At 42.4% G+C, this 23,921-nt stretch overlaps 1 protein-coding gene across 2 annotated transcripts in view; it reads right to left on the bottom strand.

Moving 5' to 3' along the window:
* Positions 1 to 274: 274 nt before the first annotated feature.
* Positions 275 to 23,921, bottom strand: part of RPIA (ribose 5-phosphate isomerase A) — a 38,563-nt gene continuing 14,916 nt past the window's right edge. The window contains exons 4-9 of one of the 2 annotated variants that reach the window (XM_044261588.1): positions 20,553 to 20,612; positions 18,390 to 18,454; positions 17,136 to 17,204; positions 15,994 to 16,135; positions 14,190 to 14,294; positions 275 to 580 (exon numbers count right to left, since the gene is read on the bottom strand). In XM_044261588.1, coding sequence (XP_044117523.1) covers positions 509 to 580; positions 14,190 to 14,294; positions 15,994 to 16,135; positions 17,136 to 17,204; positions 18,390 to 18,454; positions 20,553 to 20,612 — 513 coding nt within the window. In that variant the 3' untranslated portion in view covers positions 275 to 508. The remainder of the gene's footprint in view (positions 581 to 14,189; positions 14,295 to 15,993; positions 16,136 to 17,135; positions 17,205 to 18,389; positions 18,455 to 20,552; positions 20,613 to 23,921) is intronic. The other variant, XM_044261587.1, reaches the window with a different exon arrangement.

The following is a 23,921-nucleotide window of genomic DNA, read 5'->3' as shown; positions in this document are numbered from 1 at the left end:
TATCACAACAAAAACTAACGACAAAACAGTGTGGTAGAAAAGTAAACTCTAACATTTCCAGTAAGGCATCAGGGAATCACTGCTGGCTGGGCCCTTCATTTTACCAGTTTAAAGAAAAGTTTTGATTTACATTTCTCAGCAAACCCAATATTCAGAAGCTTAACCAGCAGACTCAAGTTAAAAGTTTAAAAGATAGTCCCTTTCCTTTTTTTTTTTTTTTTTTGGTAAATATTTCATATAAAACATGAAATCAAGTTCTACTTTAATAAAAAAAAAACTGAGTATTTTTAATAGTAAAAATATATATATTTATAACTCTCTTTTTAAAAAGACATTAAATAACAATACTTCAGAAGACTGGAGTTAACCCCCCACCCCACTCCCACCTCCACCACCAGCTCTCCCTCTGGCACAGGTACATTAAGGCAAAGGCTCCTGGAGAGGCATGTCCACCAAGGTGAACACACTCTGCTCCTGCAGGGTCAACAGAAAGGCTTCTCCCTCATGTTCACAGAGCCGTCCTGCATCCCGAAGTAGACTCTCTCAGCCATGTTAATGAAAAGGCCTGTGTCCACCACACCTGCAGGATGAAGGATGGATAAAAGCATTAAGTTTCAGCTTCCCAACTCCAGAGAGTCAAGGATCATATGCAACTGCTATGAGCAGTACTGGACAAATGACAGGTCTGAAGTCTTGCCTCTCTCAGAACAATGAAGAGAGATTCAGATTATTTTTATTTCTTCCTGCAATCTCTTTCTCCCCTGCCATCTTGGCTTTCTACTATACCCAAATGTGCCAACTTTTTTCCTGCCTCAGGGCCTTTGCTCATGCTCTTCTGCTTGCTGGTCTACATCTTAGAGCACGTCCAAGGAGATGGTTCTTCTCTGTCCTTCAGATATCAGATGACAAGTCATCTCTTCAGAGACTCCATAACTATTCTAAGTAACCTCCACTCCTAGTTATTTTCCTTTTTTCTTTAAAATTGAAGTACAGACCACACAGTGGTAAATGTAGTTTCCATCTGTCACCATATAAAGTTGTTACAATATAACTGACTATATTTTCTATTCCATACTTTTCATCTCCATGATGTACTTATTTTATAACTGTAACTTTAGACTTCTAAAACCCTTCCACCTATTTTGCCTATCCCCCTCCCCTCCCCTCAGGCAACCAACAGTCTGTTTCTGGTTGTTTTGTTTGTTCATTTGTCTTATTTTATAGATCCCACATGTAAGTGAAATTCTATGGTATCTGTCTTTCCATGACTTACTTCACTTAGCATAATACCCTCTAGATCCATCCACATTGTTGAAAATGGCTTGATCTCATTCTTTTTTATGGCTGAGTAAAATCCCATTGCACATATGGACCAAATCTTTATCCATTCATCCGTCAACAGACACTTATGCTGCTCCCCATCTTGGTTATTGCAAATAATGCTCCAATCAACACAGGTGCATACATCTTTTCAAATTACTGTTTTCATTTCCTTTGGGTAAAATATCCAGCAGTGGAATTACTGGATCATACAATACTTTTTAATCTTTTGAGGAACCTCCATATGGTTTTCCACAGTAGTTACACCAATTTCCCTTCCCACCAACAGAGAATAAGGGTTCTCTTTTCCCCACATTCTCACCAACATTTCTTTTTGGATTTTTTTTTAAACAATTGTTATTTCTTATCTTTTTGATACTAGTCATTCTGACAGGTATAAGGTGGTATCTCTTTGTGGTTTTAAATTTGCTTTTCCCTGATGATTAGTGATGCTGACCAGCTTGTGATTTTAGCCATCGTTATGTCTTCTCTGGAAAAAATGTCTATGGAGGTCCTCTGCCCAGTTTTTAATTATGTTATTGGTTTTTTGTGTTGAGTTGTAAGAGTTCTTTATATATTTTACATTTTAAGTCCTTATTGGATATAGCATTTGCAGATATGCTCTCCCATTCAGTAGGCTGCTTTTTCATTTTGTTGATGATTTCACTTCACTTCACTGTGCAAAAGCTTTTCAGTTTGTAACAGTCCCAACAGTTTATTTTTGCTTTTCTTTCCCTTGCCTGGGGAGAAGATCCAGAAAAAAATGTTCTTAAGCCAATATCTTTACTGCCTATTTTCCTTCAGGAGTTTCATGGCTTCAGGTCTCACACTTGGAACCCATTTTGAGTTTACTTTTGTGTGGTGTAAGAAAACTGGTCCAGTTTCAGTAAAGAATTAGAAGATGGCAGAGAAGTAGCAGACTGAGACTACATCAGGTAGCAGGAGATCAGCTAGATAGCTTATCAATCCACTGCGAACATCTACAAATCCAACAGGAGACTGAAGAGAAGAACAGCAACAATTCTAGAAACAGAAAATCGACCACTTTCTGAAAGGACCAGCAGAGAAATGAATCCAAAGCAACGGGAAGATAGACCATGGCGGGAGGGGCCGGCTCCTAGCAAGCGGCAAAGCAACAGAGCACAAAATCAGGACTTCTAAAAAGTCTGCTCCATTGAGGAACATCACTCCAGAGGCTAAACTGGGGTGAAGCCCACACGGAGTCAGCATGGCCCCAGGTCCGCGGGGTCACGGAAGGATCGGGGGTGTCTGAGTGTCTCAGAGCTCGCATGTATTAGAGCAGGGAAGCCGGCTACAGAGACAGAGCTGAAGCGTGAGCTCTCAGCTCTGGGTTACCTTGAACCAGTCTCTGGCTAGGGGAGCTCGGAGGGCAGCCAGAGGCCAGGGACACAGGTGATTGAGCGCTTTTCTCTGAGGGTGCACTGAGCAGTGGGGCCCCAAGCTTGGCTCCTCCAGGCCAGAGACTGGGAGGCCGCCATTTTCATTCCCGTCCTCAGGAACTCTACGGAAAGCGTTTGGGGAACAAAAGCTCCCGAAAGTGAACCCAAGCGATTACTTAGCCGGGCCTCTGGTAAGGGCCGTGCAATTCCACCTGGGGCAAAGACACTTGAGAATCACTAAAACAGGCCCCTTCCCCAGAAGATCAACAAGAAATCCAGCGAAGACCAAGTTCACGTACCAAGGAGAACAGCAGAATCCTAGAGGAGGAGAAAGCAAAGCAGGGAATTCATAGCTTTCTCCCCATGCAGTTAATTTTAATCTTGCAGTTAATTTAATTTTTTTTAATTTAATTTTTTTTCATCTTCTAAATTTTTTTTAACTTTTACCCTTTCCTCTTTTAACATTTTTAACTAGTTTATCTTAACAATACCTTTCATAAAAAAATTAATAATAATCTTTTTTGAACCCTCATTATTATAGTCATATTTTATCCTTCATTGTATCTAACTTTATTTTTTGTATACACACAGGGTTTTATCTTCTAAAAAATTTGGGGTACAACTTCTAATAGATCAAAATATGCCCTAACTCTAGCTCCAGGCTTGTTCTAGTCTCCAGCCCAAGCAAAATCTCTCCACTTTCTTTTTCTTTATTCTCCCAACCAACTAACTTTATCAACTCCTTTTTTAGAAATTAAAAAAAAATTTTTTTTCATCTTTATAGGCATATTCCATCCCTTCATTGTGTTTACCCTTATATATGTTTTTCATTCTTTATATTTTTGGGAGGTAGTTTCTTCTAAGAGACCAAAATACTCCCAAAATTAAGTGGGTGACCCTGTTCTACTCAGCAGTCTAACATATATTTTTTTTTCTTTTTTTATTTTTTTTTAATTTGTTTCCCTTTTTTTTTTTTAATTTTTTTTTTTCTGAACTTCTTTTTATCCCTTTCTCCCCCCCATGATTTGGGGTCTCTTCTGATTTGGCTAAAGCGCATTTTCCTGGGGTCTTTACCACCCTTTTAGTATTTTATTTGCTCCTTCATATATTCTTATCTGGACAAAATGACAAGGCGGAAAAACTCAACACAAAAGAAAAAGAACAAGAGGCAATACCAAAGGCTAGGGACCTAATCAATATGGACATTGGTAATATGTCAGATCTAGAGTTCAGAATGACGATTCTCAGGGTTCTAGCCATGCTCAAAAAAGGCATGGAAGATATTAGAGAAACCGTCTCTGGAGAGATAAAAGCCCTTTCTGGAACTAAAATCTAACCAACTTGAAATCAAAAAAGCTATTAATGAGGTACAATCAAAAATGGAGGCTCTCTGACAGGGAAAGCAGGAGATACAGGTACTACACAGAGTCAGGGGCAGGGAAGGAGCAAGGATGGGGAGGCAGGCCTGGATGCCGCAGAGCAGACAGGAGCATGACCTTGGAAGGCTTGGGGCAGCTCACCACTGCCGTTCATCAGCAACTGCGAGCTAGTAGGTTCCCTTAGGATGGGATGCCCACTCGGGAGCAATGTATTTCATGTTGAATATTTAAGCTCCAAAATAGCCCCCAAGTTCCTGAATTCTGTTGTTCCTAGTCTGTCTCCCAGAGGATGCTTGAAGCAAACCCCTTGACAATGAGGACCCTTGAGAAGCAGCAAGGGAAGGGCGTCCAGAGCCGACTGGCCCCTGCTGCACAGAGGTTTGGGGACCGGTGGGGGCTCACGTCCCTTGCTGGTTCTAAAGAAAGAGGAAATGACCTAAATAAAGCATTGTGTAACTAAAAAAAAAAAAAAAAAAAAAAAAGGAGGCTCTCACTGCTAGGATAAATGAGGCAGAAGAAAGAATTAGTGATATAGAAGACCAATGACAGAGAATAAAGAAGCTGAGTAAAAGAGAGACAAATACTGGACCATGAGGGGAGAATTTGAGAGGTAAGTGACACCATAAGATGAAACAACATTAGAATAATTGGGATTCCAGAAGAAGAAGAAAGAGAGAGAGGGGAGCAGAAGGTAAATTGGAGAGAATTATTGTAGAGAATTTCCCTAATATGGCCAAGGGAACAAGCATCAAAATCCAGGAGGTGCAGAGAACCCCCCTCAAAATCAATAAGAATAGGTCCACACTGCGTCACCTAAGAGTAAAATTACAAGTCTTAGCAACAAAGAGAAAATCCTGAAAGCAGTCCAGGAAAAGAAGTCTGTAACATACAAGGGTAAAAATATTAGACTGGCAACAGACTTATCCACAGAGACATGGCAGGCCAGAAAGAACTGGCATGATATATTCAGAGCACCAAACGAGAAAAATAAGCAGCCAAGAATACTATATCCAGCTAGGCTATCATTGAAAATAGGAGAGAGGGGGCGCCTGGGTGGCTCAGTGGGTTGAGCCGCTGCCTTCGGCTCAGGTCATGATCTCAGGGTCCTGGGATCAAGTTCCGCAACAGGCTCTCTGCTCAGCAGGGAGCCTGCTTCCTCCTCTCTCTCTGCCTGCCTCTCTGCCTACTTGTGACCTCTCTCTGTCAAATAAATAAAATCTTTAAAAAAATAATAATAAAATAGGAGAGAGAAAAAGGTTCTAGGACAAACAAAAACTGAAAGAATTTGCAAACACCAAACCAGCTCTACAGGAAATATGGAAAGGGGGTCCTCTAAGCAAAGAGAGACCCTAAAAGTAGTAGATCAGAAAGGAACAGACAATATACAGTAACAGTCACCTTACAGGCAATACAATGGCACTAAACTCCTATCTCTCAATAGTTACCCTGAATATTAATGGGCTAAATGCCCCAATCAAAAGACACAGGGTATCAGAATGGATAAAAAAACAAAACCCATCAATACGCTGCCTACAAGATACTCATTTTAGAACCAAAGACACCTCCAGATTTAAAGTGAGGGGGTGGAAAACAATTTACCATGCTAATGGACATCGGAAGAAGGCTGGGGTGGCAATCCTTGTATCAGATCAATTAGACTTTAAGCCAAAGACTATAACAAGAGATGAGGAAGGACACTATATCATACTCAAAGGGTCTGTACAACAAGAAGATCTAATAATTTTAAATACTTATGCCCCTAACATGGGAGCAGCCAACTATATAAACGAATTAATAACAAAATCAAAGAAATACATCGACAATAATAGAATAATAGTAGGGGACTTTAACACTCCCCTCACTGAAATGGACACATCATCCAAGCAAAAGATCAACAAGGAAATAAAGGCCTTAAATGACACACTGGACCAGATGGACATCACAGATATATTCAGAACATTTCATCCCAAAGCAAAAGAATACACATTCTTCTCTAGTGCACATGGAACATTCTCCAGAATAGATCACATCCTGGGTCACAAATCAAGTCTCAACTGGTATCAAAAGATTTGGATCATTCCCTGCATATTTTCAGACCACAATGCTCTGAAGCTAGAACTCAATCACAAGAGGAAATTTGGAAAGAACCCAAATACATGGAGACTAAACAGCATACATCTGAAGAACAAATGGGTCAACCAAGAAATTAAGGAAAAACTGAAAAAATTCATGGAAACAAATGATAATGAAAACATAACTGTTCAAAATCTTTGGGACACAGCAAAGGCAGAAAATACATAGCAGTACAAGCCCTTCTCAAGAAACAAGAAAGGTCTCAAATACACAATCTCACCCTACACCTAAAGGAGCTAGAGAAAGAACAACAAAGAAAGCCTAAACTCAGCAGAAGAAGAGAAATCATAAAGATCAGAGCAGAAATCAATGAAATAGAAACCAAAAAAACAATATAACAAATCAATGAAACTGGGAGCTGGTTCTTTGAAAGAATTAATAAGATTGATAAACTCCTGGCCAGACTTATCAAAAAGAAAAGAGAAAGGACCCAAATAAATAAAATCACCATGAATGAAAGAGGAGAGATCACAACCAACACCAAAGAAATACAAACAGTTATAAGAACATATTCTGAACAACTCTTTGGCAACAAATTTGATAATATGGAAGAAATGGATGCATTCCTGGAGACATATAAACTACCATAACTGAACCAGGAAGAAACAGAAAACCTGAACAGACCTATAACCAGTAAGGAGATTGAAACAGTCATCAAAAATCTCCAAACAAACAGAAGCCCAGGGCCAGATGGCTTCCCAGGGGAATTCTACCAAACATTTAAAGAAGAATTAATACCTATTCTCCTGTAACTGTTCCAAAAAATAGAAATAGAAGGAAAACTTCCAAACTCATTTTATGAGGCCAGCATCACCTTGATCCCAAAACCTGACAAGGACCCCATCAAAAAAGAGAATTACAGATCAATATCCTTGAGGAACACAGATGCAAAAATTCTCACCAAAATACTAGCCAATAGGATCCAATAGTACATTTAAAAGATTATTCACCATGACCAAGTGGGATTTATTCCAGGGCTGCAAGGTTGGTTCAACATCCGCAAATCAATCAATGTGATACAATACATTAATAAAAGAAAGAACAAGAACCATATGATACTCTCAATAGATGCTGAAAAAGCATTTGACAAAGTACAGCATCCCTTCCTAATCAAAACTCTTCAAAGTGTAGGGATAGAGGGCACGTACCTCAATATCATCAAAGCCATCTATGAAAAACCCACCGCAAATATTCTCCATGGAGAAAAACTGAAAGCTCTTCTGCTAAGGTCAGGAACACGGCAGGGATGTCCAGTATCACCACTGCTATTCAACACAGTACTAGAATTCCTAGCTTCAGCAATCAGACAACAAAAAGAAATTAAAGGCATCCAAACTGGCAAAGAAGTCAAACTATCACTTTTTGCAGATGATATGATACTACATGTGGAAAACCCAAAAGGCTCCACCCCAAAACTGCTAAAACCTGTACAGGAATTCAGTAAAGTGTCAGGATATAAAATCAATGCACAGAAATCAGTTGCATTTCTCTACACCAACAACAAGACAGAATAAAGAGAAATTAAGCAGTCGATCCCATTTACAGTTGCACCCAAAACCATAAGATACCTAGGAATAAACCTAACCAAAGAGGCAAAGAATCTATACTCAGAAAACTATAAAGTACTCATGAAAGAAATTGAGGAAGACACAAGGAAATGGAAAAACGTTCCATGCTCCTGGATTAGAAGAATAAATACTGTGAAAATGTCTATGCTACCTACAGCAGTCTACACATTTAATGCAATTCCTATCAAAATCCCATCCATTTTTTTTTCAAAGAAATGGAACAAATAATCCTAAAATTTACATGGAACCAGAAAAGACCTCAAAAGGCCAAAGGAATATTGAAAAAGAAAGCCAAAGTTGGTGGCATCACAATTCCAGACTTTAAGCTCTATTACAAAGCTGTCACATCAAGACAGTATGGTACTGGCACAAAAACAGACACATAGATCAATGGAACAGAATAGAGAGGCCAGAAAGAGACCCTCAACTCTATGGTCAACTAATCTTTGACAAAGCAGGAAAGAATGTCCAATGGAAAAAAGACAGTCTGTTCAACAAATGGTGTTGGGAAAATTGGACAGCCACATGCAGAAAAAAGAAACTGGACCATTTCCTTACACCACACACGAAAACAGACTCAAAATGGACGAAGGACCTCAATGTGAGAAAGGAATCCATCAAAATCCTTGAGGAGAACACAGGCAGCAACCTCTTTGACCTCAGGTGCAGCAACTTCTTCCTGGGAACATCACCAAAGGCAAGGGAGGCAAGGGCAAAAATGAACTATTGGGATTTCATCAAGATCAAAAGCTTTTGCACAGCAAAGGAAACAGTTAACAAAACCAAAAGACAACTGACAGAATGGGAGAAGATATTTGCAAACGACATATCAGATAAAGGGCTAGTGTCCAAAATCTGTAAAGAGCTTAGCATACTCAACACCCAAAGAACAAATAATCCAATCAAGAAATGGGCAGAGGACATGAACAGACATTTCTGCAAAGAAGACATCCAGATGGCCAACAGAGACATGAAAAAGTGCTCCACATCACTCGGCATCAGGGAAATACAAATCAAAACCAAAATGAGGTATCACCTCACACCAGTCAGAATGGCTAAAATTAACAAGTCAGGAAATGACAGATGCTGGCGAGGATGCGGAGAAAGGGGAACCCTCCTACACTGTTGGTAGGAATGCAAGCTGGTGCAACCACTCTGGAAAACAGCATGGAGGTTCCTCGAAAAGTTGAAAATAGAGCTACCCTATGACGCAGCAACTGCACTATTGGGTATTTACCCTAAACATACAAACTAGTGATCCGAAGGGGCACGTGCACCCAAATGTTTATAGCAGCAATGTCCACAATAGCCAAACCATGGAAAGAACCTAGATGTCCAACAACAGATGAATGGATAAAGAAGATGTGGTATATATGGATGCGGTATACAATGGAATACTATGCAGCCATCAAAAGAAATGAAATCTTGCCATTGCGATGACGTGGATGGAACTAGACGGTATTATGCTTAGCAAAATCAGTCAATCGGAGAAAGACAACTGTCATATGATCTCCCTGATATGAGGAAGTGGAGATGCAATGTGGGGGGGTTGGAGGGTAGGAGAAGAATAAATGAAACAAGATGGGATTGGGAGGGAGACAAACCATAAGTGACTCAATCTCACAAAACAAACTGAGGTTTGCTGGGGGGAGGGGGGCTGGGAGAGAGGGGTGGGGTTATGGACACTGGGAAGGGTATGTGCTATGGTCAGTGCTGTGTAGTGTATAAACCTGGTGATTCACAGACCTGTACTCCTAGGGATAAAAATACATTATATGTTTACAAAAAAATAAAAATAAATTAATTAAAAATTTTGAAAAAAAGAAAAAAAAAAAGTGGTCCAGTTTCATTTTTTTGCATGTTGCTATCCAGTCATTCCAACACCATTTTAGAAAGGACTGTCTTTTCCCCATTGTATTCTTGCCTTCTTTGTCATAGGTTAACTGACCATAGATGCATGAGTTTATTTCTAAACTTTCTTTTCTGTTCCACTGATTAATGTGCCCACTTTTGCGACAGTACCATCCTGGTTTGATTATACAACTTTGTTGCATACCTTGAAATCTGGGATTGTGCTACCATCAGCCTTGTTCTTCTTTCTCAAGACTGCTTTGGCAATTTGCACACCTAGTTATCCTCAATCATACGACTGGCCTTAGAACTTTTCCCCACAGAGTGTAAGAAGACATTTGCAATGCATAAATCCAACAGAAGACTTGCATCAAAATACATAAAAAATTCTCCAAATCAGTAAGACAGACAACCTAGCAGAAAAATGGACCAAAAACTTAAGAAGGTCCTTTACAAAAGAGGCCATGTAAAATGGCCAATAAACATTAGAAATGGTGCTCTGACTAATTAATGAAAAGAGAATGCAAATGAAAATGACAAGATACCACTACACACTCACCAGAATGAACACGTAACGAAATCTGACTAGAGTGCAAAGACACTCCCACTCAGATAGTAGGAGTACACACTAGCAAAACCACTTTGGCAAAACCATCTGTTAGTACATCTTCTAAAGCTGAACAAATTCATACTGAACAATCCAGCAATTCCACTCTTAGGTATATATGCAAAAGGCAGGCACACATATGGTCATCAAAAGACATGTATACAAGAATGTTCATATTCATAGCAGCACTTTTCCCAACAGCTAAAAACTGGCAACACCCCAATGCCATCAAGAGTAAATGGCTATACAAACATCTTTCTTCAGACACATAAATATGATGGAATACTACCCAGTGATGCAAATTAACCACAACTGTAAGCAACATTTACTGAAAATATTTATATATACACAATACCACAATGATATAATACTGTTCAACTATCAGGAAAACAAGTCTGATGGGTAAGTGTGTAGGGAAAATTGTTAGTAGAGGGGTAAACTGGTGCAATCAAGGCAGGACAACTTAGCACCATCTGACAGGGGGAAAGGTGGGGGTAAAGAAGAGACTTTTCGCCCTTTACTCCTATTTTTTTTTTTTTAAAGATTTTATTTATTTATTTGACAGAGAGAGATCACAAGTAGGCAGAGAGGCAGGCAGAGAGAGAGGAGGAAGCAGACTCCCTGCCGAGCAGAGAGCCCGATGTGGGACTCGATCCCAGGACCCTGAGATGGTGACCTGAGCCGAAGGCAGCAGCTTAACCCACTGAGCCACCCAGGCGCCCTCACCCTTTACTCCTATAATACTGAACAATGTCAATTAAAAAGAATTTTAAGGGATGCCTGGGTGGCTCTGTCAGTTGAGCATCTGCTCACGTCATGATCCCAGCGCTCTGGGATCAAGTCCGCATCAGGATCCCTGCTCAGCTGGAGTCTTGTTTTCTTCTCCTTCTACCCCTCCCTTCTGCTCATGATCTCTCTCTCATGCTCACTCACTCTCAAATAAATAAAATCTTAAAAAAAAAATTTTTTTTAATTGAAACTTCGAAGATGGCTCCCAATATACAAAGAAATACAATCATCTATCACTGAGGGAAAGCCATGAAGCAGAGAAAGTTGCTGCTGAAACTTAAGTCCCCAGCACGTCACTGCAGCTTTCCAAAGGAAGCACAGAGGCCACGAAAGACCCATCCTTTCCAGCAGTTCTGTAATACGAGGTGACAGCTCCCCCTGATCCAAGGGAAGTCAAACCAGGTTCAGAAAAGGCTTCAGAAAAAGAGCAGAGATGAAAGGCAAGAGCCGAAGGTCTTATCTTAGAGCACCCCCTCTTTAGGTACTGACCACCACCAGTACTGGAAAGGGCAGAGGTGGCTCACTGTGAGCATGGGGCCCAGAATCCATGAGCTTTGTCCCTCCTACAGACACCCTGTGCTCTGGGTGGAACCCAGTGGAACATCCGAGGGAAGGAGTGACCAGCCAGGCACCAGTCCAGCTGTCCTCTTAGTGCCCTCACATACATAAATATATGTGGAGCAAGGACAGGACAACAGGGACAGACAGATTTTTCTTCCCTTCCCTGGATTTTGGCCCAGCAGTTCCATAAGAGACCAAATCAGGGAAAGAAGAGAGAAAACAGGAGAGGCAATAAACCACACCAATGCTTCTGGTTAGCATGATTTAACATTTAGCCTTTCTTTTTTCATTTTCTTTGGCTTAAATTCCTGAGATTCTGAACTTTTCTAGGTTGTAGCTCCCACTTACTGAGGCAGAGGGCAAATATAGGTTTAACTTCCTCATAAGGGACCGCTCAATGTCTCAAAATCCAAGAAGGTCTAAGCAAGAGCAACAGAGCTACCTAGTGGGCACTGCAAGAAATCCACCTACAAAGGAATGGTGCCCACACTGCTGAGCTGCTTCCTTTTTTTTAGGTTTCACTGGTGAATTTTATTACAGTCCTAAAGAAGAAATGATGCCTATTTTTACACAAATGCTTCCAGGAAATTGAAGGAGATCAATATTATCCTAATACAAAAAATAGATATTACAGGAAAGGAAATGAGAGACACATATTTCTCATGAATACAGATGCATGTATTGTCTGTAATAAAATTTCAATGATCAAATTCAGCATTGTCTAAAATTATAATATTTAACAACTATGATGGTTAATTTTACATGTCAACTTAACTGGGCTGCTTCCTATACAATCCCCTGGGTTTATCTGCATTATCATCAGAGGCAAATGCTCCCATTTTGCTAAGAGTGACCTCTACATCTTCTCTTCTTCTTGCCCTCTTGGTTCATTACTTCTTCCATTAAGTGAGAATACTAAATGAGAGAAAAAGCATAATTCAGCTCCTCTTTTTTGCTTAAAGCTTCTGCTATGAGATTGTCAGTGGAAGACTAAACAGCAGACTAAAGGAAGGCTAGAAGAATTAGCTCCTTATTACAGGGCATATAGTCATACCTTTTTCATTCCCAAATAGCACAGATAACTTACAATCTAGCACATTTAATTAATGGTGACAATTCTATCCTTTCTTCCCAGGGATTTATTCATTCAACAAACAATACTATCCTTTCTTCCCAGGGATTTATTCATTCAACAAACAATACTATCCTTTCTTCCTAGGGATTTATTCATTCAACAAACACTCCTTTATGGGCTAGGCATCATGTTAACTCATTTAATCCAACAATCCTATAAAGTAGGCACTAGTATTAGCTTCTTTTACAGAGGAAGAAAGTGAGTCACGGAGATGTTAACTAACTGCATGAAGTTCACACTGACAGACTGAGGCTGGGTCAGGAACCTCACCCAGGCAGTCTGCTCCTGAACCTACTCTCAGCCACTACAATTTGCTCAACTGACCTTACCTGCCCCATTAGCCAGTCAGTCGGTTCTGTGCCCAATATTCTATACCATGGAATCTTCCCAGTCAGAATCTTGGTCTCTCAACACCCTAGACTGATGTCTCTCACAACTGCTTCCTCCATCTGACCCTCTGGTATGGGCTTTCAGTACCTCCTCCGGTCTGGACGCGTAACTCACCTCCACACTGCCCACCAAGCCTTACCCATGGGCCCAGATCCCTGCTACGTGCATTAGAGGCTCTCCCACCCCAGTTGTTCATGCCATACCACCACCCCTCCTCAACCTGGCACCCGAAGAAGGACTGAAGGTTCAAGGTCTAGAAGCAGACAACTCAGGGCTCCCCTCTTGGCAACATAGCCCTTGGGCAAGTCGTCGCTCTATAACTATCTCATCCAACTGGCGAATCAAACGAGACATTTTTAAACATTTAGTCAGCGTCTAGATTACACTGTGCTAAAGCACAAGTCAAAAGCCACCTGTCCTCCATGAACTTTCCCACATTCCCCAAAGAAAGCAACCTAAGTGCACTGCAGACTCTTGGTACTCTCTAGCAAATTCAGCATACTCCATCTTCTCTGTAGGCATGGCTCTACGCACAGCTTCCCCAGGGTACACGTGACCTCTCCCTGAGGCTGCTCCCATGCTCTAGGGTGGGAGCTTTCCCTGTTAACATGTGGGGCAGCACTGGTAGGGCAGCACCTGTGGTACGTACCTGATGAGTATGGGCGAATGGAGTCATTCTTCCCCACTACTCAAGAAGAGAGCCCACAAAAATGAAAGAGCTAAATCAAGTTTCTGGAAGGGAAGGCTCTAGGCAGAGAGGGTGAGCTTTTTCAAGGCAAACCCCTCTGACCTCCATCAGCTCCAGGCCTATCCCAAATGAAGTGACTTGTGAAATGCATAACCAACAAGCCCGCTAGGTAAGCAGTAACTATGGGGATGGGAGGGAAACGATGCGGGAAGCAAAGGCACAATGTCAGAAACTCCAAGCATGGTACAAAGGAAATTTTTCTTTCCAACCAAGTTTTATAAAACCCACACCCATCATGCCTCCTATGGTCAGAGGCAGGGGACAGTTACAAGGTGCTTGGGTGTCGACACTCAACGAACCCCACTCACATCACCTGGGATCATTTTGATAGCTGTGTTCACTTCACTCCATTTGTGCACCCGATCAAACTTCCAGTCCAGGATAAAATTCCCATTATCCGTCACCACAGGACCCTAGAAGGTAAAATTTTCCACATTTACAGAGGATGTAGATACAGGCAGGCAGGAAAATGAAGGGGACACCCAAAGACAAGTATCTTAATTGACCCGCTCTAGCCAGTACCCCTGCCTCATGCTTTCTAGAAGGCAGTGCCATGAAGAAGTAATGAGCAGGAGCTTTGGCGTCAGAATTTGAGTCTTGAAGCCACATGCATACAGAGGAGGCTCAGAGAAGCCATTAACCCCTGTGAACCTCAGATTCCTCAACTCCACGAAGGGGTAAGGATTCCTACTTGAAAGGCAGCTTGCATATAAACCATACGGGTAAGCATTCACCACAGTGGGAACTCACAGGAAGGGTTCGACAGTTCTTAGATGCTGTTAGAATGAAAAATGACAGCAACAGAAGCCAACTATCCACGTGGTGCAACAGTCTCCCCGCCTCTCACCGGGTGCCAAATAACGCAAAAGAAGGCAGTGCTACTGTACCCCTCACTGAGCAGACACTCACACCAAAAGAGGAAGCAGAGATGTGTTCTGGGGTCCAAAAGAAAAAAAGGCAGGGGGTAGTTTTAGATCATTAATCCAAAATTCCTAGAGCAGGAGAAGGCATTTGGGACCACAAATGTTGACAGAACACTATAGTCACAGGCAGGGAAAGTAGGCCACTCCCACAGGCTGGAGGCAACAGGGTGGGAGTTCAGTGAAGAGCCCCAGGAAGGCAGGATGCTGGAGCTCTCATGTGGAGTCGCCCGGGTCTCGAGAGGGAACCCCCCCCAACAGTCTCAAGGCTTTTCAGCTACAGAGGGGACCAGACTCAGAGCTCTGTACAACCACAAGGATTAGAACTGATTTTTCAAACATCAGAGAAACACCAGGAAAAAAAAAAATATATATATATAAAAATGCATCAGGGTAGAGTTACAGATCATTTGTTTTGTCTTCTGTATCTTCCAAACTTGTTATACAGTTTTATCTAAAATTACACTTAGTTTTTAGGTTATTACTTTTGCTAGTTTGTTTATTTAAGTGTAGGAGGGGAAAAAAAGCTGAAGAAAATATTTCCACTAAGTCTCTGGAGTGTATTCCTAAGGAGGGGTTCACATCCCCCAGGAAATTCTATTTCTTGTCCCATTCAATAAAAGAACAAAGTAAGAGGAGAAAAGGGAAATTATACCATGGAACCTGGAAAACCTGCCCCAGGGCACTTCCCAAAGTCCATTTTTAGCTGCTGTGAAGCCTGCCAGTCCAGGGACCCAGAGAAAGACTCAATCTCCCCCACGTCAACAGAGAACATGCACTGCATTAAGTGTAGTAATAGCTACATGAGTTTGAATATAGAAACTAATAAAGCTGGAGCACCTGGGTGGCTCAGGTTAAAGCCTCTGCCTTCAGCTCAGGTTGTGATCCCAGGGTCCTGGGATCGAGCCCCTCGTCAGGTTCTCTGGTCAGCGGGGAGCCTGCTTCCCTTCCTCTCTCTCTCTGCCTGCCTCTCTGCCTACTTGTGATCTCTGTCTGTCAAATAAATAAAAAATAAAATCTTTAGGGAAAAAAAAGAAAATAATAAAGCTAGTACTCTAAAAATGAACCAATAACCTGATTAAAATAAAAGCTGACTACCCAAGCTACGTAAGAGAGGACCCTACTGAGGCAAAGAGGAGGACACTACACCGAGAATCTGGACCGCCCTTGAGAAACCTCCCTGGCCACTTACTGCCTTGTTGACGGCCATTCGAAGTTCAATCACGCCCCCAAACTTCTGGGTCACAGCTCGGCTCACTGGGACATAGGCCATTGGGATGACCTCAATGGGGATTCCCTTATGCCACTGATCCCCAAGGTTCTTTGAATCTTTCCTGGGAAGAAAGTCAAAAAAATAAAATAAATAAGCTCAATGGTACATATAGATAAACACCAAATTCAGACATCACAAGTGGGCAAGGGCAGAGAACAGGGACAAACACACAGGGCTTCAAGCATTTTCACTATGTTTTACTATGTAAAAAATAAGGTATTTGAAGCAAATACGACAAAAATGTTAAAAGTGGGTATGACTGGCTTGTGGGTATACAGGTGTTTATTATTTACGTTCTTTCTACAACTGTAATATCTCATAAGTAAATTTTTTTTTTTTTTTTTTAATTCACAGGCTCAGCACTCAGCACAAGCACCTTCTACCAGACTCCTTGAAGGAGGATCTGAGAGCCGGGTCAAAGACCACACACAACACAGGTCATGTGTGAGCCCAGAGGAAGCAGGACATGCTGAGTCACTGCCTGTGGGCAGGGCCTGTCCTTCCTCTCCAGCTCCCCTCAAGGATCAAATGAGGGATATATGAGGACATGCTCTTGTCACCAGACTGACAAGCTGTCTCCTCCTCCTGCCAATGGACACATAACATAGCAGTTTGTTTTTTTTTTTTTTTTCCCCAATTTATTTATTTTCAGAAAAACAGTATTCATTATTTGTTCACCACACCCAGTGCTCCATGCAAGCTGTGCCCTCTATAATACCCACCACCTGGTACCCCAACCTCCCACCCCCCCGCCACTTCAAACCAATAGCATGGAGGACAAGGGGCGTTAAAGAGTAGTAGGGAATTTGGGTAAATTGGAAGGGGAGGTGAACCATGAGAGACTATGGACTCTGAAAAACAGTCTGAGGGGTTTGAACATAGCAGTTTGTATCTGCAGCAGGAGAACAGAACAAAATCCTCCGAGACACTGCTCTCAGTCCTAGCCATCAGTCTCAGAGAGTCCGACAGCCCCTCCCTTTCTCTATTTCTTCCTCTATACAGGAATGAGGCTGGGGTCTAATCTACCTCCAGTGGACAGCTCAGGACACTCAACACTGTACCTGAAGTCAGCGATCACGATGAAGCGGCTGGCATAGCCAGCCACAATTTTCTCCTGGGTCAGGCAGCCTCTGGGGATAGAAGAGGCAAATGAACACAGGCAGGACACAAACTCAATTTGAAAACTAAGGTCAGAGACAGTAAACCCAAATCCACTTACTGAGAAATTTAATCTGTACTTCTTAAAGGAGATCCCCAGTTCCACCATGCTGTGCAATGGACTGAACTGCATCCCTCCCAAACTTTGTATCAAAGCCCTAACGTCCAATGTGCTCTTGGAAAATGAGGCCTCTGAGGAAGTAACTATGGTTAAATGCAGTTATAAGGGGGTCCCTGGTCTGACAGGATCAGTGTCCTTAAGAAGAAAAAAGACCCCAGAGAGCTCACTTGCTCTCTCCGCCCTAAGGGCACAGCGACGGGGCAGTCAACTAGAGCCAGCAATCTCCAGAACCACTGAGAAACTGCTGCTGAAGCCACCTAGTCTACAGCATTTTGTTAAGGTAGCCTGAGCTAAGATGCTTTGCTTCTAGTCAATGAACTATGAAAACATGAGCCTGAGTCTGGGAAAAATGGTTCCCAGTCAGGCCAGGTACACTCCTATCGAAGATGCATTTATGTTCAGGGAAGGTCAAATGAGCATGGCATGAATGAAGGGGTCTGTAACAGGAGGAGGACAAGCCTTGAACAACCTGTCCCGTCCACTATTTGACAGATGGAACACACAATGACATTCATACATATATTGTGTCGTTACAGTCTGCTGGATTATGAGAACCAGCAGAGCAGGACTTTACTCTCTTCAACTCACCATTCCCTGCCCACTAATCAACATTTAAGAAATACCCGATGTTCTCCAAATGAATGAATGAATATATAACTAACTGCTCACAGAGGATAAGAGCGGCTTTAAGGCAAAGATCACACACCAATGTCCACAGACCAAATACACTCACCCCAACAATGTATTTGGTCTGAGTCACACAGTTTTTAAAATTTGAATCAGCAGAGGAATGCAGATACAGAGAACCCATTAAGATGAATAATCTCATCAAAGAGGCCCAGGTTCCCGGTCAGCAGACTGCTACTCACGACTAGAAATGCCAAGCTGGCTCTACAGCCATCAGCTAACTACTTCCTAGTAGAAAGACAAGCTCACATGGGGCACAGTGGCCATTTGTTTATTCTGCCTTCCACTCTGCTTTGCTGAGGATTAACCAGCAGTTAGTCTTTGACAAGAAAGTCCCCATGACACTCACCCACCACCCTTGATGAGATTGAGATCGGCATCTACTTCATCAGCACCATCGATGGCGAGGTCAATCTGTGTTGGAGTTGGGGGAGGGGGAGGAAAGGTACAGAAACTATTAAGGTCTCTGTGTAAAGCTTGAACATGTAATGACTCATCAGATGCTTAGCAGCCCTATTAGCTAGGTATAGTTATTCCCACTTAAGCAGTAAAAAAAACCGTCTCTGAGAGGTTAAGCTATTCCACTAAGGTCACCAGGAAAGAAATATGGGGTTTGGAACCACACCTGGGTCCAGCTCTTACCCATAACATTACACTCCCTTTTCTCTCTGATGGGCTTCTCTGTGGAGGAGCTAGAGTTATTGAGTACACAATCCCAATGTGGGTGACATCACCCCCAAGTACAGAAAAGATACACAGTACATCTATGGTATTAAAATTTCACTGAGAGGAGGGCAACAGAAAAAAGGCTAGGAAAAACTGATTCAGAAGTCTCCATACTGATATGGCCAAAAAGAAAGGCAGTTTTTGTTTGTTTTTTTAAAGATTTTATTTATTTATTTGATAGAGAGACAGCAAGAGAGAGAAAACACAAGCAGGGGGAGAGGGAGAAGCAGGCCTCCCGCTGAGCAGGGAGCCCGACGCGGGGCTCAATCCTAGGACCCTGGGATCACGACCTGAGCCAAAGGCAGACACTTAATGACTGAGTAACCAAGGGGCCCCAGAAAGGAGTTCTGAGCAGACAGAGAAAACCCAATGAAGAGTTATAAAGCTGACACACATTTGATGTGATCTGCAATTGGAAAGTATCTGAAGCACCCCCACTGTGACCCCCCCCCAAAGCATCTGTCTGGGCTCGCCCACTCCCACTGTTAGAAAATTCTACCACCAACCACAAGAGCAGTCAGGAACAACTGGGTTCATGCATCTTTCAAGATCCAAAAATCAAGGAAGCCCAAACTCTGCATGGACAATGTGGGAGCCTTAAGTATGGTTATTGAAAACAGCAGTAAGAAAAAACCTCAGGGCACAAATCAGTTCAAGCTGTTTGACATGGCACAGGTGTAAATAAAGTGTACCATGCTTCAGCTTCTCTGTGCTTCCATCCTTTCACGGATCCTGCCGTTTGTCTGAAGAGAAAGCCTGCGCTGCTTCCCCCCACCCTGCACTAACCCCGAGGCCAGGCTACAGATGCCATGCAACTCTCTGGGGCCTAGAAGGCTGCAACCTTCTTTGTGTGAGTTCCAGGCCCACCTTCCGCCCAAACCACACTCCTTCCAGTGCTCAGCACTGCCTCACTCTGCTCTGGCTCTACCCACAGAAATCCCCCAATAAGCCCCTCCCATGGTTCTTACTCACCCCCAGAGGCCCGCATGTTCCAGGACGACACAGGTGAGTGGACCAGGTTAGTACCGTCTCTGGAATGCTCTCTCCTGGCCTGGCCAGCCTGCCTTCACAGCTCTGCTCTTACCTCTCCCCACAAAACCCTTCTAAGCAGCACTGCTCCAGCGCCAGAGGCATCTGAATTCATATTCAGGCTCTACCAGTTAGCTCTGGCAAATGGCTTGCCCTCTCTGTCTGTTTCACACCTGTAAAATGGGATGATGATGGTATACGTCCTCAAGACTACTGGCGATTAAGTGGCTGACCACAGACCTAGCACCCAGCGTAACACGCGGCGTACAGGAAGAGCTCTGCAGATACCAGCTAGGAGTACACTGCTCACCCTCCACCCCTCTAGTCTCCTCCTGATTACCCATGTGTTCAGCCATCTTTGCCGTAACACGTCACTGTAATCTGTTTTCAACGGTCCATGGCTGCCTCACACGATTACTTCTCTTCTCCACTTAGTTGGTAAGCTCCGTGAGCTGGCTCACTCTTCTACTTCTATACAAGGACCACAGGAAGTTCTATATCCACCCCTAGGTTTGTCCAATCCCCCTTCACAGCGCTCATACTGAGCTCTCAGGGTTAAACCACAAGGAATGTACTGGAAACTAACAACCTCTCCTCTCATGACCTTAGCCAAATTTAATATTCAAAATCCCAGGAGAAATGGGATGTATGACTCACTGACCTTTCTCCTAGATTCAACAAGATATCCCAGAGCCCACACACAAGTGACAGCCATGAAAAAGGAGACATAAAACACAGCAGTCCCTCTCTCCCTTACCTCTGGGTGTCGGTCCAGGTCACTGAGAGTTAAGCCGTACTGCAAAATGAGCTGACGGGCCTGTGGAGAGCAAGAAAAAAAAACGCCCATAATCATTTACTCTAAGCACGTGGCAAAGATTCTCAGCATTCTTCTGGATCTAAGTGTCTGACCTGGAGTCCTGACCAAGGCTCCCTCCCAAATCCAACTAGAATCACTAAGAGGTAGGAGCTATAGCTCCGTGAATTACAAACTAAGTTAATTTCATCCTGGAAACCAGAAGGAGGCAAAGAGCATAGAGTTAGACTCCCAGTGCCAGGCTAAGAATTCCTTCTCCGTGACCTGTTATTTAAGACAATGAATGCCATGGACTCCTAAAGCTAATGGTAATACAGTATTAAAAAAAAAGCAAAAACAAAACATTCCTAAAATAAAAACTAAATTGATACAGAGTGATTTCCAGGCTATCATGAAGAAAAATAAGCAAAAGAATCTATACAGAGCAGAGGATATCAAAGGCAGGATGTCCCGAACAGCTAAGGAAGGAACTCAGCAAATTGCGAACACCACACTCGGAAAGACTTAGGATTTACTTTAGAGACATGCCTCATAATATTAACCTTTCAAAGGAGCTGACAAAATGGGAGAAGTATGTGGTTACCAATACCACATGGCCCTGAGAGGACTGACAGCTGGAATAAATAAATATACCTTGTACCAACCAAATCCAAGTTGATAAGGATCTAGATTCATGTCACTGCCTACAAAACACAGAGGACTCAAAGGATGGAAAACTTTCTTTCAAAGGCATGTCTTTTTTTCTTTTTTCAAGATTTTTATTTATTTGTCAAAGAGAGAGAAAGAGAGCAAGCAGGCACAAGTAGGGAAAGCAGCAGGTGGAGGGAGAAGCAGGATCCCCACTGAGCAAGGAGCCCCATGCAGCAGGACCCTAGGATCATGACCTGGGCTGAACGCAGATGCTTAATGGACTAGCCATTCAAGTGTCCCCCAAAGGTGTGTCTTAAAATATTTTCTGTCATATATAAAAAATGGAGATGAATGAAACGTCAATGAAGATGACCAATGTTGATCTTCAAATCCCAAATCCTAAGATTCTAAGGAACAACCACAAATATCCTAGAATTTGCAATATATGGGTGTTGTTGTGATCCAGATTCAAACTATAAAAAATACTTTTAAAGGATAAGACAACAGGGAAAATTTGAACCATGGTTTCATTTGTTTTTATGTTACCAAAGATTGTTAAATTTTTTGGTATTATTGAGATATTTAAAAACCTCCCTATTTTTCAAAGAGACATAATGAAAAATGTATAATCAAATTATGACTGGGATTTGTTTCAAAATAACCAAGATAGAGGACAATGGGGTACAGATGGAAACAAAATTGGCCATGAACTGATGGTTACTGAAACTGGGTAAGAGGTACATGGAAGTTCATTATGTTATTCTTCCTCCTTTCTGAACTGTGAAAATCTCCATATAAAAAGCTGAAATAAAATGTTGACTAAAAACAGGAAATTTTTTTTTTAAATGTGATTTTATCCTTACTAAAGAGAAATATACAATGAAGGGGAAAAACAGTAAAAATGGTATTACAGGGTGCCTGGATGGCTCAGTTGGTTAAGCGTCTACCCTAAGCTCAGGTCATGATCCCGGGATCCTGGGATGGAGCCCCTCATGGCATCATCATCATCATTAGGCTCCCTGCTCCCCGGGGAGTCTACTTCTCCCTCCCCCTCTGCCCCACCCCCCATTCATGCATGTGCCTGTGTGTGCTCACTCTCCCTCTCTTTCAAACAAATAAACCCTTTTAAAAAAAAACCCACAGGGGCGCCTGGGTGGCTCAGTGGGTTAAGCCGCTGCCTTCGGCTCAGGTCATGATCTCAGGGTCCTGGGATTGAGTCCCGCATCGGGCTCTCTGCTCAGCAGGGGGCCTGCTTCCTCCTCCTCTCTCTCTCTGCCTGCCTCTCTGCCTATTTGTGATCTCTCTCTGTCAAATAAATAATAAAAAATCTTTAAAAAAAAAAAAAAAAACCGGCATTGCAGAACTACCTCTCGGTTCCAGATTTCCTCAAAAGTAGTACTGGAGAAACCATCCTAATTCCATACCAAACAATGGGAATATCTGGAAGGCAGCCTCTAACATGACCTTCCCCATCTCTTGGTATTCATGCCTTTGGATAATCCCTGTCCACAAAGTCCCAGGATTGCTGTGTGTAACCAATGGCACACAGCAGAGGTGATGCAAGATACTTCTGAGATTACTTTATAAAGAAGGCCATGGGGTAGGTAAGGGTGGCATGTTCTAGCAAGATCCTTCCCTCCGACCCTCCCTCTTCCCTCTGCCTCTTTTCTTATCACATGCCAGGGGAAACTAGCGGCCATGTCCCGGAGACACCCACAGAGCTCCCTACCAAACAGCCTGTGAAAAATGAGGGCCTGCAAGACCCACGTGACTGAGCTTGGAAGTGACTCCTTGAACCACAGCTGGATCTTGAGATGACCACAGCCCTGGCCAACAGCTGTGACCTCCGCAGAGACCCACCCAGCTAAACCCACTCCAGATTCCTGACCCTTGGAAACTATGAGATAATAAGCATTGCTTGTTTTAAGCTGCTAAATTTGGGGGTAATGTGTTCCATAGCAACACATATGGAATACAGATGGTGTCATAAAAATGATACTAACTGCACACAGTTCAATCAGAGAGTCTACCACACAAATAAAACTGTGTGATGTACCACAATTTCCAATTAATTTAATGTACTTTAAAAACAACACTAAACCACATTCAGATATATTACATAAAAACTGGTATCAGCATTCCTAAGGAAAATATCCTGTGTAAACTGACCATTTTAATTTAACACCTCCTAAGGTCAAAGACTGCCTGTACCACTGGACAATGTTACTGCTTCATGAGGATGTCTCATTTGTCCATCTAGACTGTAATCAGAGTAGGAGAGAGCACACTTTATAAACTCTTTTTTATAACAAGAGTTTATACAGTCAACATCATTTGAGGCAATAGTTGGGTAAATAACCAACTGTTCTGAATTAATTCTAGAAAAGAGTCACCTAGTGCAAACCACTGTTTAAAGGAACAAATGGACACTCAGGTCACAGCAGTAAGTTAGCCACAGAGTGAAGACCAGAAATACAGTCTCCTGCCTTCCTGTCCTGTCTAGGGGCTAAGAAGGGAATTAGAAGAAAAGGAAAACAGAGGGACTGGTCAAAGGACAAGAAGCAGAGAAGACAGGCCCGTTAATAAATGGAACTGAAGTCATCTTATATAATAACATGTTATTAACAGCAACAATTTTAAAAGGAGTTCTTTGAGGTCTTGGCCTTCCTCCTCTACCTGAAA

Source organism: Neovison vison, chromosome 8 (genome assembly GCF_020171115.1).
Source record: "Neovison vison isolate M4711 chromosome 8, ASM_NN_V1, whole genome shotgun sequence".
NCBI classification, from domain to species: Eukaryota; Metazoa; Chordata; class Mammalia; order Carnivora; family Mustelidae; genus Neogale; species Neogale vison.
Note: the sequence above shows the minus strand (reverse complement) of the source record. Positions and strands in the feature narration are given on the sequence as shown.